Source organism: Euprymna scolopes, chromosome 23 (genome assembly GCF_053919585.1).
Source record: "Euprymna scolopes isolate OS-2025 chromosome 23, ASM5391958v1, whole genome shotgun sequence".
Taxonomy (NCBI): Eukaryota; Metazoa; Mollusca; class Cephalopoda; order Sepiida; family Sepiolidae; genus Euprymna; species Euprymna scolopes.
The window spans coordinates 58,994,743-59,011,786 of record NC_136504.1 but is presented as its reverse complement, the minus strand read 5'-3'; the positions used below and the strand labels follow the sequence as shown (position 1 = coordinate 59,011,786).

At 30.8% G+C, this 17,044-nt stretch overlaps 1 protein-coding gene across 1 annotated transcript in view; it reads left to right on the top strand.

The window, feature by feature from the left end:
* LOC145245930 (uncharacterized) overlaps window positions 1–11,505 on the top strand; it is a 57,796-nt gene extending 46,291 nt beyond the window's left edge. The window contains exons 10-12 of the mRNA XM_080107677.1: window positions 2,946–3,000; window positions 5,493–5,567; window positions 9,984–11,505. Coding sequence (XP_079963803.1) covers window positions 2,946–3,000; window positions 5,493–5,563 — 126 coding nt within the window. The 3' untranslated portion in view covers window positions 5,564–5,567; window positions 9,984–11,505. The remainder of the gene's footprint in view (window positions 1–2,945; window positions 3,001–5,492; window positions 5,568–9,983) is intronic.
* Window positions 11,506–17,044: the final 5,539 nt, after the last annotated feature.

Below are 17,044 nucleotides of genomic sequence, written 5' to 3'. Positions count from 1 at the left end.
TATTGCAGCCATGACACAAATAATTTAAAATATTTTTTTCGAAGTTATGTCCCCTGCTTTTAGCCTCCTACTGCCTACTTTATAACATCTAAGAAAAATGCAATGTTACTCAATTTTCTGTAAAAATTACTTTTAACTAGAAATAAATTTTTACTTTATGATATTTCATAATTTTTGGATGTATTACTATTTTCGGCATGACGATTAAGTACATAATATTGTTTGCTTAAAACAACATATTTAAAAAATTCATCTGTTGAGAGCATTTTAACAAGCACCGAATCTATTTTAATATGATATCTACATCTCGTCAGTCTGCTTTAATATGCAACATAAACCTCGTATTGTATTCAATACAGTATAAGAGCTAGGAAAGCACTTCTAAATTTTGGTTTTTAAAAAAAAAAAAAAAAAAAAAAGAATCTGTGGTTAGAGAACTTGGAGCACTAATCCTAACGTTCATCCGACACTTTTAGTCAATTATCGTCGTCGAAGGCTCCATAATCTGTTCCTTGTAAATATCAAGCAAAAACAGATGTATGGAGTAGATATTTTTCCTTGTTGATATCAAACTGTTTTTAGAAAAAATAATGCAGCTATATAAAAATTGATTATTACTTGTAGACAAAAAATAAGATAGATGGTGTGGAAGAATAAAAAGATCCATTCTACAACTAGGTATATGTGTGTATTTATGTATGTGTATGTGTGTGTGTATATATATATATATATAATCTTATTTATAATATTACGAATTTTATTATGTTTATATAATTGAGAATTCTGTAATCGTTCATATACCAATAAATTTTTAGTCAGTATAAGGTGACTTGTAAGCTTCAAAATTGCCAGTTTTTGTAATCAAGCATTCATATATTATTTTCACAAAAACAAAACAACAAAAGTTGGATTGATAGCAAGTAGTGTATTTTTATATATATATATATATATATATATATATATATATATAATATTATTTAAGTATAATTATCAAACCCCCTTTGAGAACACTTAAGGATGTCTGCGGAATTATAATTAAGGCAGATAACTAGCATCAATGCAATGTTCACAATTCTAGATTGTCAATGTAAACGCCCAAATTCGGTGTTTAGTAGTTCTTAATTCCTGTGGCAATTGTTTGATGACCCTGAGGTAGAGGCTTAATAAAAGGAGCAAAAAATTAGGTTTAAATCTCATGAACAGCGAGAATTGTTACTCCTACACTGATGATAGCATAAGTGTCAGTTTTGTGTCTGTAGGTATAAAGAATAATTATTTTTTAGCCTTTCTAGCTCGTTAAAAATAGGTAAAAGTTATAGTGCGTTGACTAAGATTGATTGCTTTATGCCAAACTTGTAGAGTAAATATGGTATTCTAATGATTCCTATTAATCTTTAACTGTGCATCAGATGAATACCATGATGCTTAGTTTGTTGTACCTTATCATAACAAAGGTCCATACTCAATATCCGCTAGATTTGCTAGCAGTTTCCAAGAAATAATGGAACAGATGGACAGACATACTAAGAGAAATAGAAATTCAAATTTAAGACAGACTTGCTTAGAACTATCTATACAAATTTTATTTTAATCTGCAAATAAATGATGCTCAATATCCTATCATTCAATAAGATAGAGCTAATATAATTATTTATCAATTTAAAATGCATTTAAATCAAGCTTTTTTTTTTTTTTTTTTTTTTTACAAAGGAGTACCCACTTATCAAAACCCGGAGGCCACTCGAGGATAAGGGTTAATTAGTGTACAGTAGTCAATGTGATAATATCGTGATTGTTGGTAGTGGGAATTTGGTAAATTGGATTACTTAAGGGGATGGCTCATCAAGAATTTGTTTATGTTGGACTTGAAGTTTCAGAAAGGAAGATTTGTTTAAGAAATTTTGTGTGCATTTGCAAGCATTCCAGTTTGGCACAAGACAGAAAAGTTAATCAATTCTTTTCCTCCGTCCATTCAAGCATAGATGCTTATAACGAACACATTCCATGCAGCAGGCAATGTGTACAAAAAAAACAAGCAAACAAAGGAAGTATTTGTGATGCATGTTTCCAAGAGAAAATTCTAACATAATGAGATTCAATGTTAGGATGATCAATTGGAATCGGGACTTTATGGAGTATTAGAATCGAAAAAATTGGTTTTCATTTCTGATTCCAAAAATGATTCTTACAATTTGATAATTCTTTTGTTCATTTAAAACTTCATTTTCTTCTGCTAATAAGAATAATAATAAATATTGGTGTAGGACTTCAAGTGAATGAAAATTTATAGATTATAAGAACGAATTTGAGTAAAAATGGTACAGGCAAAAATGACGCAAGTGAAAAAAAGAAATAAAAATCTCACAATGGATTTATGAAAATCTTGTCAAATTAAAAAAAAAAAATCAACATTTAAAGATGGGGACTCTACTAAATCAACCTTCTCAAAAAATGAGATTCTACATTTTTAGATAATTTTAGAATCGGAATCCATAATTGTATTGGATTTGGGAATTTAGAATAGAATTGATAATTGTTTTGGAATCAGGGAAAACTCTTGAAATTGTCCCCTCGCTAATAAATATTCAAAGTAGATCCAATATAACGGCAGAATCAAGGTGACAACTACGTTCATCTTTATTCTGCCTCCATTATTGGGTCTCTACTCACTAGAGGTCTCACATGGATCATTACCATTGAATGGCCATTGGAACTAATAGGTGATAACCTTCTACAAGTGTGATGATGTTGATAAATTTTTTATTGCTAGAAAAATTGATGGCCATGGATTGCTGCAAGAATATAAATTGGAATTTCAATTAAATCCTTGCTAGGTTGCATGTGAAGCGTAAAACTCTTAATAACTTTGTCTTTGACCCCTAAGAATGATGTTAATTGTTTAATTTGTAACCTTTTCTTTCCCCCCCCCCCTTTTTTTTTCGCAGGATCCCAAAAATAAACAATACATGCTTTGTGATGAACAATTACAGAGAGTTTTTGGTAAATATTCAACTTTTTCATTTTTATTTTTGCCTCCTGAATTTCTAACTCCAATAAATGGCCGTTGAAGCTTTATTTCAACAGAAGAGAATTCATACAGAATAATAGGCGACACGAAGTTGGCAGCAAAGTGTCAGATAAAAAGTTTACTTTTCGAAAAATAAATAATAAAGAAATCTATAAAGTTGTAGCATTCATATGTGTCGGTGTGTACAGCCCACACCACTTAACCAATCATGATGATGGTCTTCCGCTCTAGGGATGGTGCACACCATTTTTCAAGGTTACGGTCGAAGATCATAGCCTCTGTATATATATATATATATGTATATATATATACACTCCTACAGCCCACACCACCAGACCGATCATGATCAAACCTGACATGATGATGATCCTCCATCTAGGGATGGTGCATACCATTTTCCAAGGTTAGTCAGGACTTTGCTGTATGCTCAGGTACTCACAAAGCGGGTACCCGAGCATATAGCAAAGTACTAAGCAAAGCATGGCTATCTTTGCTAGTCAATAAATATTTTGAAGTCGTATATTTTTTATCATACTAAAAACAAATTTTAAACAATAAAATATAATGCGTTTCTTTTTTCTTTTTCTTTTTTTTTATGCCATGATTTGCAACCAACTTTGAGTTGTCTATTCTTCTGCATCAATAGTTTGTTTTATCCCCACTTGGAATAAGGATATCGTGAAGAAAAATGTGTGTGTGTGTGTATATATATATATATATATATATATATATATATATATATATATATATATATATATAAAATAAAAATTACAATTAAATTTACCAAAATGATCCAAGATGGTAAAACTAAAGTATATTATAAATATTAAAGAATTAATATTTATAAAGTTATCTCAACCAGATGTAAAAGCTTGATAAAACCAAATAGGAGATAAAGCTTATTTATAAAAAATACAGCTTGATTATAGATGCCAACCTCTCTCTCTCTATATATATATATATATATATATAGGTTGCCATCTATAATTAAGCTGCATTTTTTAAAAATTTCTAATTCCCTCCCACAATGTTAAGAATGGCTTTCTTAAATTTCGCAATGGTTTGAATTATTTGTAGTTATCTTGTTCCTTCAGACTGTTTTCAAGATGGTGATAGTGATGCTTGTGGCTCCTTGTTTAGCAATTTTCTTATTTAAGAATGAAACTACTTGATCAATTTACGTGATATTTGCTTACGATATTTTCTTTTCGTTACGAATATGGACATCATGCAGATTTTTTTTTTCTTTGAAGGAAACATTTTTATATTTTTTAAACATTTTTTTTTTTTTTTTTTTTTTTTTTTCTTTGAAGGAAACATTTTTATATTCAAGATTTTTTTTATTTTTTAAACATTTTTATATTTAAGATTTTTTTGATTTTTTAAACATTTTTATATTTTTTTATTTTTTTTTATTTTTTAAACATTTTTATATTTTTTTAAGATTTTTTTTATTTTTTTTCTTTGAAGGAAACATTTTTATATTTTTTTAAAGATTTTTTTTTTATTTTTTAATACTGATTTCAAATAACAATTACTTATGGTAACTTAAATTTTTTGGTCCTCTTGGCTTATAAAATATGTATTGTCTGCCTAATCTGGATTTATGTTAATTTTAAACCGCAAGATAGAAGTTAATGATTATAAATCTCGCAACTTTAGCAAAAAATTTCTTTACAGGTAATAATCATTAACTTCTCTCTTGCGGTTTAATTAATAATACACTTAATTAATAATACATTTCTGAAACACATGTACACAGAGAAATATTGTTGAATTTTTGGAAGCATCGTTAAAAAATATTGATGTTTGCAAACTTTGCTGAAATAAATACATTTATTATTTAGAACCCCATTCCTAACATGGAAAGAGGTGGTGGGCTTTTTCTAAACTATTGTGTACTTTCACCTAACAATTTCGGCCCTGTCGGTGGGGCATTAGAATACGCCGACTGCCCCCTGCAGAGGGTAAAAGTCCCTCAATAGGGGTCCTGGATATGACCTTAAACTATATCCGATGGTGAGGCCCCAGCTTGTGGGCTCTGGGGAGTGTGGAGCCACCCTTTAATTGCCATTGCTCCCAGGTCCACTCTGACCCGGAGTGGTAGTACCTATTAGGGTCCCAACTATGGGTTAAATGGAAACTGACTTGCAAAAAACAAATATATTCTATTTAAAAAAAATTTTCAAAATCACCGGATTCGGCATTAAATAACCTGAAAAGGGTTGATATGCCATGAAACAAAAACAACCAACCAACGTAACAATTTAATAGACAAAAAATACGGTAAAAATTGAATCGACTTAAAAATCCGAATTAAAAAAAAGTATGCACAAGTAGCTAAATTTTGTATTCGACTGAGTTATAACATATTTGTACATAGTTGAAAACCAGTGTTGATTTTTTTTTTTTTTACCATCGACCCTTGTGTCCCAAATATGTTACTCTATTCTCTAATTTTCAGGTCGAAAACGAGTTCGAACATTTGGTATGATGAAACATTTGAAGAGTCACATTAAGGATGCTGTTGATTAATAGTGTAAGTTTTTTTTTTTTTTTTACTGCAATTGATCTAAGGTGTTAATTTTATTTCTCCTCTTAGCCACTTCCTTGGTTATAGTCAGCTAACGTACTTCCTAACTTCTAGTGTGGCTGCTACCGGAAGTGGTGACAAAATGAATCAGTTCCTTCACTTTTATTGTTCCTCGGTATTTCTATTGTGAAGCGATTTATAAAATATAAGAAAAGGAAAATTGAAAAATTATACAATAAAAATTAACGAAACTATACAGATGAAAATAATTAAATTAGTCTTTATTTGTACTTTAAATGACAATATTAATTTTAAAAGTATGTTTATGAAAGTATAAAAATAAATATATTGAAATCAAATAACAAATGAAATTATTGAAAACAAAATAACAAAATTTCAAACGTCATAAAAAACACATATCCAATGCATAATGTTCCTGAAACATTTTAAAGATTTTTAAAATGTTTTTGATAATTCTTTTATAGGCACTGCCAGAAATGCCCGCAAAATCAAGTTGTTGTTTTTTAAAACGAAATTACATTTATTAAAATCCATTATTTCTGAGTAACTTTTTTTTTTCCAGAATGATAAAACCCTGAATTTTATCATATAGAAAACAGAATAATGTAAAACTTTTTCTACTATTTTTAATTAATTAGCGCGTTTGGTCCACCGTAGTCGAAAGGCGGCAAACGTTTTCAAACGGGATAAAAAAAAATGATGCTATTTTTAACACAAAGGGCACAATATTTATCGAATTTTTTTTTTTTTTTGGTATCGATTCTTCAAAGCATGCCCTATTTAATAATGGTCATGCATTATTCGGCTCGCTAAAAAAAAAATTGTTAATTTATTTATCAAAGATTTTAAAATGGCTTTTTTCGTATAAATATTAAAAAAAAAATTTTTTTGTTTTGCTTAACTTAAATTATTTTACTTAACATATTCACCGAATTTCACACTTCAAAACTCAAAAGCGGGATAATTAAACACAATCGAAGTTCTGATATTCAGACGTCAAAAAAAAAAAATTGTTTGCATACCTTATTTTTTTTTTTTTTTTTTTTTAATCTATAATTCTGTCCCTTACAACAACACAATATGTTTTGTTCAGTTTCAGATGATTATTTTAAGCATATTTGTTCCCACTTCAAAACAAGGGGGGTTTTTTGTAAGCAAAAAATATATATATAAATATCGTTTATGAAAAATAAGTACACTGTTATAAAGTTCATTCTTTTCTTAATAATCGCTGAAAATTTCGTATTGATCGGATAATTACCTGATTTTTGGTAGATTTTTAAAAAGACGGTCTGTCAAAAAGTACTGACCCCCCCCCCCCCCCGAGTTTTGGCGGTGCCTATTCTTTTAAAAGACAAAACTAATTTCAATAATTCTGAATTAAAATAAGGCTTAAAAAATTTTGCAATAATTATTAAATAAAGAATGATTGGAAAACCGTACATGCAAATATACTCTCCTACAGCCCACACTACTGGACCAATCATGACCAAACCTGACATGATGATTGGTCCTCCACCTAGGGATGGTGTACGCTCAGGTACCCGCTATATTTCACATATTTTTTATAATACAAAAAACAAATTCAAAACAATAACATTTTAAATAATTAAGAATAATGCAGATTTTTTATCTGCCACAATTTGCAGTCGACTGCGAGTTGCCTCAATAGAAAAGTAAACCAGAGAGTTTGAATCAAAACAGGGGAGGTAATTATTTTCGCTAATTGTCTTTGAAAACTATTTTCTTAAAAATTTTCTACCATTTTTGGATATGTTCATAGTTGTGACATGACAATTAAGTTATAAGGTTTTACTTGAAATTCAATATTTTGATTTTCGAATTTTACTATTATAACGTAAAAGTGCAGGAAATTTAGAAATTACCACTCTTTAACTGAAAAAAAAGTTAATATGAAAAGGCGTGAAAGAAAAAAATGGAACTAATTTGCCTTGTCACCGCTTTCGGTAGCAGCCATGCTGGAAGTTAGGAAGTATGTTAGCCAACTATTACGGCTTTCTTTTAATACTAATTGTACATATGTCATTTCACTGGAGAATTGTCAAAACAAGTTTTTTTGTTTTTGTTTTTTTTTTCCCCCCCTTTTCTAAAAAAAGAAGCTGAATGCAAATTGAATATGTTCAAAGTTTTTTTTTTTTTTTACTTTTTATTGGAGAGAAACAAAAAACTATGTCTTAGGATAATTTTTTATTTATCCTTTTTTAGTAATATAACCTACCTTGTATTTAGTTGATCATTAGCAAAGATTCCCAGCATTGCCTAAGTAAAAAGCATAATGTATATAATTTCTATCTCTCTACTCTTCCCCATCTGTCTCTATTTTTCTCTCCCTCACCCTCCTCTACTCTCCCCTCTCTCTCTCTCTCTCTCTCTCTTCTGTTTAACCTATTCCTCTCTCTCTCTCTCTGGACAGTCACACACATATACAACTGTCCCAGTTTTTATTCAGTTGGAAAGTTTAGTTTTATTTTTAAGCGATTAATGGGAATTCGTAAGCATTACGAGATGCCTTCAATAGGTTTACAGACTTTTTATATGGCCACTTTTATTGATAGTACTCACATGAAAATCTAACCCCCCCCTTAAAGTAATCTCCTTTGTCTGCAATGCACTTGTACTCTTCCAACAACTTCTGGAAGGTCCCATGGAAGTCCTCTTGTGTGAACGTGTTAATGACCCTCATCGCAGCCTCTTTCATCTCCTCAATTGTCTCTTAACAACAACGCCTAAGGTTTTCCTTGAGCTTAGAGAATAAGCAAAAGTCACGGGGAGCAAGGTGTGGACTATGGGGAGGATGAGGAAATGTCTTGATGCCCATCTTGATCAAATAGTCTGTGACAAGGATGGAGTTGTGGATTGTACCCTTGGGATAAACTTCATGCAAATCTTCTGCATCTTTAATTCCACGCAAATAATTCCCAAACTGTGCACTTAAGACACACACGAGTCTTTATCCATGAAATTTATTTAGCCAATTAACTCCGGTGTGGGAAAAGTAAGGAAGTCAGAACACCACTCACAGACTCCCTGCCTTCCTTGAATCTCTTATGCCACTCAAAAACTGATGCTCGATTCATGCAAGATGGTCCAAAAACAGTCTGAAGCATTCCATATATTTCTGTGACATTTTTTCAAGTTTAAAACAGAATTTTATTGCATATCGTTCTTTTAAAGTGTCTTCACATTCACATTGCATTTTTGAAATTCACTACCTGTGACAATCAGGCTTTAGTAAATTGTATTCCAATTCTTGTAACTGCTCATTTGAACCTGAAATCATAAAAATTGATCAGTCATCTCATAAGATGTATAGCAATAAGATACTGAATTTTCAAAAATGTACAACAATTTTAAATGCCTGTACAAAAAAGTCTGGAAATTTATTGAAGGCACATCGTATTAAGATGTACAAAGCTGATTTTAAATTCTATTTCAAAAGAGGAGTTAACCAATGATGGATTTGAATTTTTCCAATCCTCTTCCCTCTCTCCATGTTAAGAATGGCTTTCTAAAATCTCGAACAAGTTTGAATTATTAGGAATCACTTTCCTTGTCCTTCAAGCCATTTGCAAAATCGCACTTAAATTGTCAATCATTGTTTATTCATAAACTTGGATAATTTTTTTTTTTTTTTTCTTTCTTTAAAATAAATCTACCTTTTTCGATGTATGTGATTTTTCTTTCCGTCACGGATGGTTCTTCGTTATAAGCAGAAAACTCATATTTCGAAAAATAGAATTCCAAGTAAAACCTATAGAATCTACTTAATTGTCTTGTCACAGTAATGAACATATCCAAAAAAGACAATAAGGTAGAAACTTAATCATTAACGAAAAAAGTTTTTGAAGACAACAAAAATTCTGTTTTACAAAAACAGAAATTGGAGAGTTCTAATTGTAACAAAAGGGGCGGTAATTATTTTCTGAAAATTAAAAACTGTACAAAATATTGTTACAAACCGAATATCTACCAGCCTATGTTACAGTAACATATATTGAGTGTGTTTCTAACAGTATTTTGTATAGGTCTTTAGTTTTAACTCAATTTTCTCAAACTTAAGTATTCAACACAGAGTTCGTTGCCATTTTGCATTTTTCAAATATGTCGATAAACACTGTATGTTTTTCGAGCCGAATAAACACTTTACATTAAATAAAAACACTAAATAATTATCCAGTTAGGTAGAAAAGTAACTTATCTTTCCTTTGATAACATTTATTTGTTATATATTTGTTTTTTTGACAACTTTTACGAATCTGTGTGTATAGTAATACAAACCCACATTTTCTAATATTTTTTATTTTATTTTAATACATTTTCTCATATTTTTTTTCTAATAATTTATCTGTTTTCATTTCTTTTTTTTTTTTCTTCTTTCAGAAAGCAACTTGAAAAGGATGCTGCTGCACAATACTCCCCTCTTCCCATCCACTTCCCAGTTGCTTATTGATCAAGATACCCCCCCCCTCCCCGTCGGTTCGCTTCCCTACATTAGCGTGCTTTCTCTCATTCATACCAGCATAGGATCCATGACAGACTTTTTCCTTCCCCCCTTCCTTCCATTGCTCTCTTATCACTTCCATCCCTTCCTTTTCATTCTCTGGCAAAATCTTTTAGACACATTACGACATTCTCACTTCCTCTTTTTTTTTTTTTTTTTTTCTCACACATTTCCAATTTGAGAACTGCTACTCCTACTGCTGTTGTCATCGTCGTCACGATTCCTATCACCACTGTCCTTTACTACTGACCAGGGCGACCTTTCTTATTTGGATTACACTCTATGGCTACTGCCTCAAAATTGTGATCAGTAAAAGCAGTCCAGTTGGCCTCTTTCTCGATTTATCGTTCTTTCTCCTCTTCATCTCTACTGGGCTGATCTTCATGTGGTTGCAAATGTATTTCTATTTGGTGACTGCAATGACGAACAAATAAGTTACCTCTTAAAGGTGCCCCCCCCCATTCCTTTTTGTTGATCTTCTGTACGCTTAATCATAAAGAAGGAACAAAATTGTGGAAATGCATTGGACTTTTACTTTGTGCCCATATTTCACTGTATGTGTACGTTTGACTGATGGATTGTGGCAAGTCGGTATTAACAAATTTTTAAAGTTGTTTAGGAGTCAGGTTTTGAAAAATTGACTCTTATTTTATTTTGCGACAGGTTTCCCGTTTTTAAGTGAGGAAAAGAATCTGCCATCTTTTTGTTTTGTTTTTTTTTTTTATTAAAAAAAACATTTATGGAAGCTTTATTTCAGTCGACTTCCCTACATTGACTAAAATAAAAGTCAGTCTATTTCTTTTCTCTTTTTTCCCTTTTCTTCCTTCTGTTCTCTTTCTTTTCTCTTTTTCCTTTTCATATTTTTTTTCCTGTCGACTTGCCACCTGATGTTTGCTCATTTTTTCATGGTCCATGGTTTGCTGAGATTTTTGTGCGTTTACATACAGATAGTCAGAAACACATATCCGCTACACATGGACATATATGCATGCATATCACAAAAGATACGATCATGTATTTGTATAAAAAAATTTTTGTACGCTTATCCAAATTTTCACAAGATCTTAAATCTTGTACATTATCTGAGTATGCAAAAGAAAATGTTTTTCTTTTTTTATCCCAAGCCAGATGGTGATCATATTTTTTTAAATTTGAACTTTGAAAGAAAAGTCTATTCAAGGGAGATTACTCTATTTAAAAAAAAGAAAAAAAAAATTTTTTATTGCAGTCACTGAACAGTTATACTTAGCAATGCCATTCCTGTTTGTAAACTACCCCCTCTCCTCCAGCCAACACATTAACTCTTTTTCTATGTTTATATATAGTTAAATACTCTCTCTCTCTCTCATTAAATCTCGCCCAGCACCTTCTTGATTAAATAAAAGGAGAAATATTTCAGAATTTTTTTTTTTCTTATTAAAACTCTGTATCTCTAGAATTTTTTTTTAATTTTATTTTTTCTTTCTGTGTTCATCAGAATGGATTTGTTCAGCTGTTTTCACTGAATCAGAGGAGTAAAAAAAAAAAAAAAAAAAAAAAAAATGACCAGGTGGGGTGGGGGACATTTCCTTTCCGTTGCCAGATCAACAACCGCCGCCAGCCCTCTCCTCATCTTGGTTTTCTTTTTCTTTACACGTTTACAGAAAAAGGATGAGCTTGAACCCTTGAACAGATTTTATGTGAACATTTTCTGTTTATTTTGTTTTCTACTGTGATCCGAGTTTTATACCCCGTGTTTCTACTTTTGATAAATATTTCACTCAGAGGACAAGTTAAGCCCACAAAACGGTCTTCTGTTCTTTGTTTTTGTCAAACTTGAACTCTTTTGCATATAGGAGTTGATGCTATCCACATAAGCATAAAGCATATTTTCCTGTAAAAAGAATTGAATCCTCTATGGTACCAATATCGTAAAAAGTAGACAAATACAAAAAGTGTGTGCTTTTTTTTTTTTTCTTTTTTTTTTTTTCTTTTTTTTCTTTTTTTTTTCTTTTTTAAGGATATATAGTAAGTTATCAAAATATATATAGCAATTGAGCTACGTATAATTTTCAGCATTTATTTTTGTCAAGATTCATCAAACTATTCCATAGAATATATATATATATATATATATATATATATATATATTTTTATGTATTGATTTTCAAAATTCACTTCAACAGTACTCAATATGTAAATAAAATTGGATTTATGAATAATATTTATATATTATATATATATATATTGTAATTAAGCTTCACAGAATTTTGTATTTCATCCTCATTAAGACTATTGCATAGAATATATATATATATATTAATGATGGGACGATTCAAATATTTTTTTCCCCGATTCTGATACAATTACCGATTCCGATTCTTTATAAATCTCTAAATATTTAACTATAAAAATGTTATTTTGCCCTGAATACTGTACAAACACATCTTAAATGTGCTTATATTTTCTCAAACATCAAAACACTCGTGAGGAGGTGATCTAGAGATTTTAGTCTTAATGGAAGTTTAAATCAATAAATATTTATTTTATCATTGCAACAAGCACTGGGAGATGTTTATGAAATGAAAAGCAAATAAAAAAGATAATTTAAGGAATCGATTTTGGCATCGGAAAATAAACTAAAATTTTTCCGATTCCGATACCCCAAAAAGCTCCGATTTTTACGATTCCCGATTCCGATTAATTGTCCCAGCACTAATATATATATATATTATTTCCTGTATTCACATCAAATTATATATGTACCGATTTTCATTATTTACTTCGACAGTGCTCGTTTTCAACATGTGAGTAGAACTAGGTAATAATTTATGGCATAATTGACAATTCTCTATGAGTACGAAATGTGGAAGATTTTGTGTTGCTTAATTGCCGTATATTTTCAAACATATATTTACTTCCATTTACAGAAGCTGGCAAATTGGCTTAGAGGGCAGGTTTTCGAACTATTATGGACTAATGTTCATGGCTTGAGTTTCTGACTTGATGTGCTCACTGATTAAAAAGACTAAACTGTGAATGACTATATTTTTTAAATTATTCGGACAGCTCAGTTTGATAATTATGTTTTATTATTTGACAGCTCAGTTTGATAATTATATAATGTTTAGTTCTTAAATTATTATTTGAATTTTTGAGATAAGGATTAATAATTTGTTGGAGTGACAGTCTTTTGGAGGTTAAAAGTTTAATCGTAGATACGAGCAATCCGAAAAAAACAATTGCAGATTGCTTATGACTGACAAAGCATGTTACTTCTGTGGATTAAATAATGGGTTTCATTTGAAATTCCATCCAGTTTTCCCGAATTTAACAAGAGACACCTGAAGAAGATCGAAGATTACATCGACCAAAACATTGTGATGAAAATAACATTCAAGATGAAAATAGTAGTCCGAATAATCCAAATCATTTACTGAACGAAACTGTTATAAAATTATGTTAACATAATGTTGGTCTACATGAGGATTTGCCAAGATTTTTGAAAGCCAGAAAGTGTAGGTTTTTTTTTTTTTTTCTTTTTTTACATTTCAAAATTTGACACCATCACACATCGACAGTTTTATGAATATAGACACTAGAAAGAAGTTAAGTGTAAAAGTTAATTTTGGACGACAAAAAAAATTAATTTATTGCGGACTATTATCCTCATCTTGATGAGGATAATAGTCCGCAATAAATTAATAAATAATACTTATCTCAATAATGAATTCCAATTAAAATAATTTAAAAAAAAAAAAAAAAAAAGTTATTCTTTGGGAAGCAAAACCTTTGATTTTAAATATTCATAAAAATTGGATTCTGTAACACAATCAAAAAATGTTAATGCTCTTTGGATTAGAAAAGCAGATGAACTGACTTTTGTCTAAACTTTGTTAGCAATTGACGTATTAAATTTTCTTTTTTTTATGACGAGCAGAAAGTGCACAGTGAGTTTACTTTCGTCAACTGAGCAACTCTCCTCCCTTATTTTGTCCTTTAGTCCTCACATTCCATCAGCAATGTTTCTGACAAAGGAGGAAGAGTTGCTGTTTTCTGAGTAGGTATCTAATGCTTATTAGCTAATTTTTTACCCGTTTTTTTTTTTTTTTTTTTTTTCCCATGTCCTTACATGAAATGGCTTCCTGCAATATTCAGTTGTGAAATTATTAGTCATTTGATTTTATTTTATGCAACTGGTCAGCAAAATGTAGCATCAGGGAATGAAAGGTCATTTCATACGGAAGCAAACTGATAACAACTGAAAAATTCTTAATTAAAAGACCATAATATTAAGTAAAGACTGGTTCATACATAAAGAAAGAAATACTCTCGATTAAATGAATACTTCCTGTGTTTCTTAAGCATTTTTCATTGCATTTCTTCAAAAATGATCGGCAAACTTCAGTTCATGGATATCAGACTGGGCTTGATTCCGACTATTGTAACTGTGTGGAGACGAACAGTTGGAGTCTTCCCAAGGCATAAGTGAAGCCAATAAAAACCTGGAAGGAAGAGATCAATATGAACTTGCGAGAAAGAGGGATAGATAAAGACCTGCTCAGAGATAGGTTAGTTTGAGAGTTAATCTCTAAAAGCAGTCCAAGACATGTCAGCATGTAAAATGGACGTTTGATCAAATATGATGATGCAATAAATATATTTAAATGAATAGTTTTAAAAGTGTTCCTTGTCCGTGCAGATTACGAGTGTTATTATCGTGTTGGACCTTGCTAATCTCTGTATTAATAAAATTGTGTTTCTTGTGCTACAATCAGTGTCCCCCCCCACCCCACCATCACCCCCACCCCCGCCCCATGCACACAAAAGAAGTTGGGAAGTGTGGGAGAGGGGAGAAAAAGATGTATGGCAAAATATGAAGAAAAGAGTTTACAAAGGTATAGGGAAATGGACTATATTGTCACAACAATGGATAGAAAGTTGTTCACCAGGGAGCACAAAGGAAAGTTAGAGTTGGATTTGTTAATCAAGATAAGGCAGAAAAAAGGAAGATATATTTAGAGTTTTAGGATTGGCAACAAGCTTTACAAGCAGTACAGTTTGCTGATTGTCTCAATTGACGAGTTGAAAGTTTGTGACAGTTAAAGGTAGATGGTGGCTCGGAGCAGATGTGGAAATGAATTGATCTGATGACAAAGAGACCTCAGCAGACGACTATAAAGATACGTAGCAGGTCGATGGTGTCGCACTATAAAGATATTGCAGGTCGATGATCTCACACACACAACCAGAGTGCAACTGACATTCACGGAATGTTTTCTTTTTTCTTTTGTTTAATTTTTTTTATATTCTTGTGAATCCATGCGCACCCCTACAGTTGCCAATGATAACATGGCCAAAAAGAGAGGACAGCGGATGCAATGTTGTCGAGTGAGGGACCATTCCTTGCCTATATATATATATATATATATATATATATATATACACTATTAGTTGATTATTTATGGAAATAAAAAATACAGCATCATTAAGTACTAAAACAAAACAATTTTTAAAAGCTTATTTAAAAAAAAATAATTGCAAAATTAAATCCATCTGAATGCGTTTCCATCTATTTGTAAATAATTTATTTTAATAAGTTGAATAAAATTAATTTCTTTGTGCTGTGTCATTTAGACGAAAGATATAGAACGAATAGGTTAGCAGGTGCAGTTCACAAAGGAAAACCAACAAAAATGTCATAGTGATAAGAATACACTTAAGAGAAAGAGGGATAAATACAGACCTGGCCAGAGATCAGTTTAGTTTGGAAGTCAATTTCTAAAAGCTGTTACGGCTGTTAATGGTGACATTTACTGGATGTGTTTCTACTACTATTTTGTTTCATTTTCGCTTTTTGAGCGATTATCAAGACTCTGAAGATGTGACCGTCTCATGACTGCCATTTTTTACTTGTTTTAACGTAAAACTCAACAGATATGTTTCAGAGTAAATAAATGCTTCAAAATAAATTAAAACATCAAAAATTTATCCAGGTAGGTAGATAAAAGAGTAACCTATTTTGCCTTTTTATTTTGTGATCACGTTTTCATTTTGTTGTCTATAGTAAAACATGTCCGTTAACATAATATGATGGTGACAAAATAGCTTTCATCCCAGTCGGTTATTAACTTTTCATGATAAAAGCAGAGAAAGTTATAACAATTTTAATTTTTCCTCATGCAAATTTACCACCTTGCAGTGAACACCTGTGTTAAAAAAGTTTTTTTTTTTTTTTCAATTTAATTAAGTAAATTAATTGGTCGAAATAAAAATGTTAAAAACCTACAAAAACTAGATACAATGACAATTTCTTTTAATGTGAAAGTTGTAACAAGTATTAAAATTAGTTTTTTTTTTTTTTTTTTTTTTAAATATTTGTCGAATAAGGATGTGATTTATTTAAGTGTCCCGTTTATCATAATATTTAAGGTGTTTACAACCTTGCTCTACTGAGCCATTAGTAATTTCAACAATTAGAGTACTTGAAAAAATTCAGTTATAAAAGGGATATTCTTCCAAAGGTTTAAATTTCAATCCTCAGTGTGGCCGACCAAAAATACAATTGCAGAATTACTTAGGATCTCTATTCAATTATGGCTGACGGAAAGAGTGCCTTCTCCCCTATGAAATAATTTCAAACAGAATCCTGATTGCCGAGTTCAACACAAAGATCCCCAAGTTCAACCAGATACATCTGAAGGTCAAAGGTTACATCAACCGAAACACAAAAATGACATTCAAGATGAGAACAGTAATCTGAAAGAATCCCATATAAAAAACTTATCTGTCTACCACAACTGAAATGAACTTTTATTTCTTCATCGAATAGAATTTCTATGAACAGAATTTCTTTCCATGAATTTCTCAAATATGAAACATATTGGGCAGGGGATTGCTTCCCTTCATGCTACAACATAGGATTTCACATTGGAGTTGAAGATGACTAAGGATTCAATCA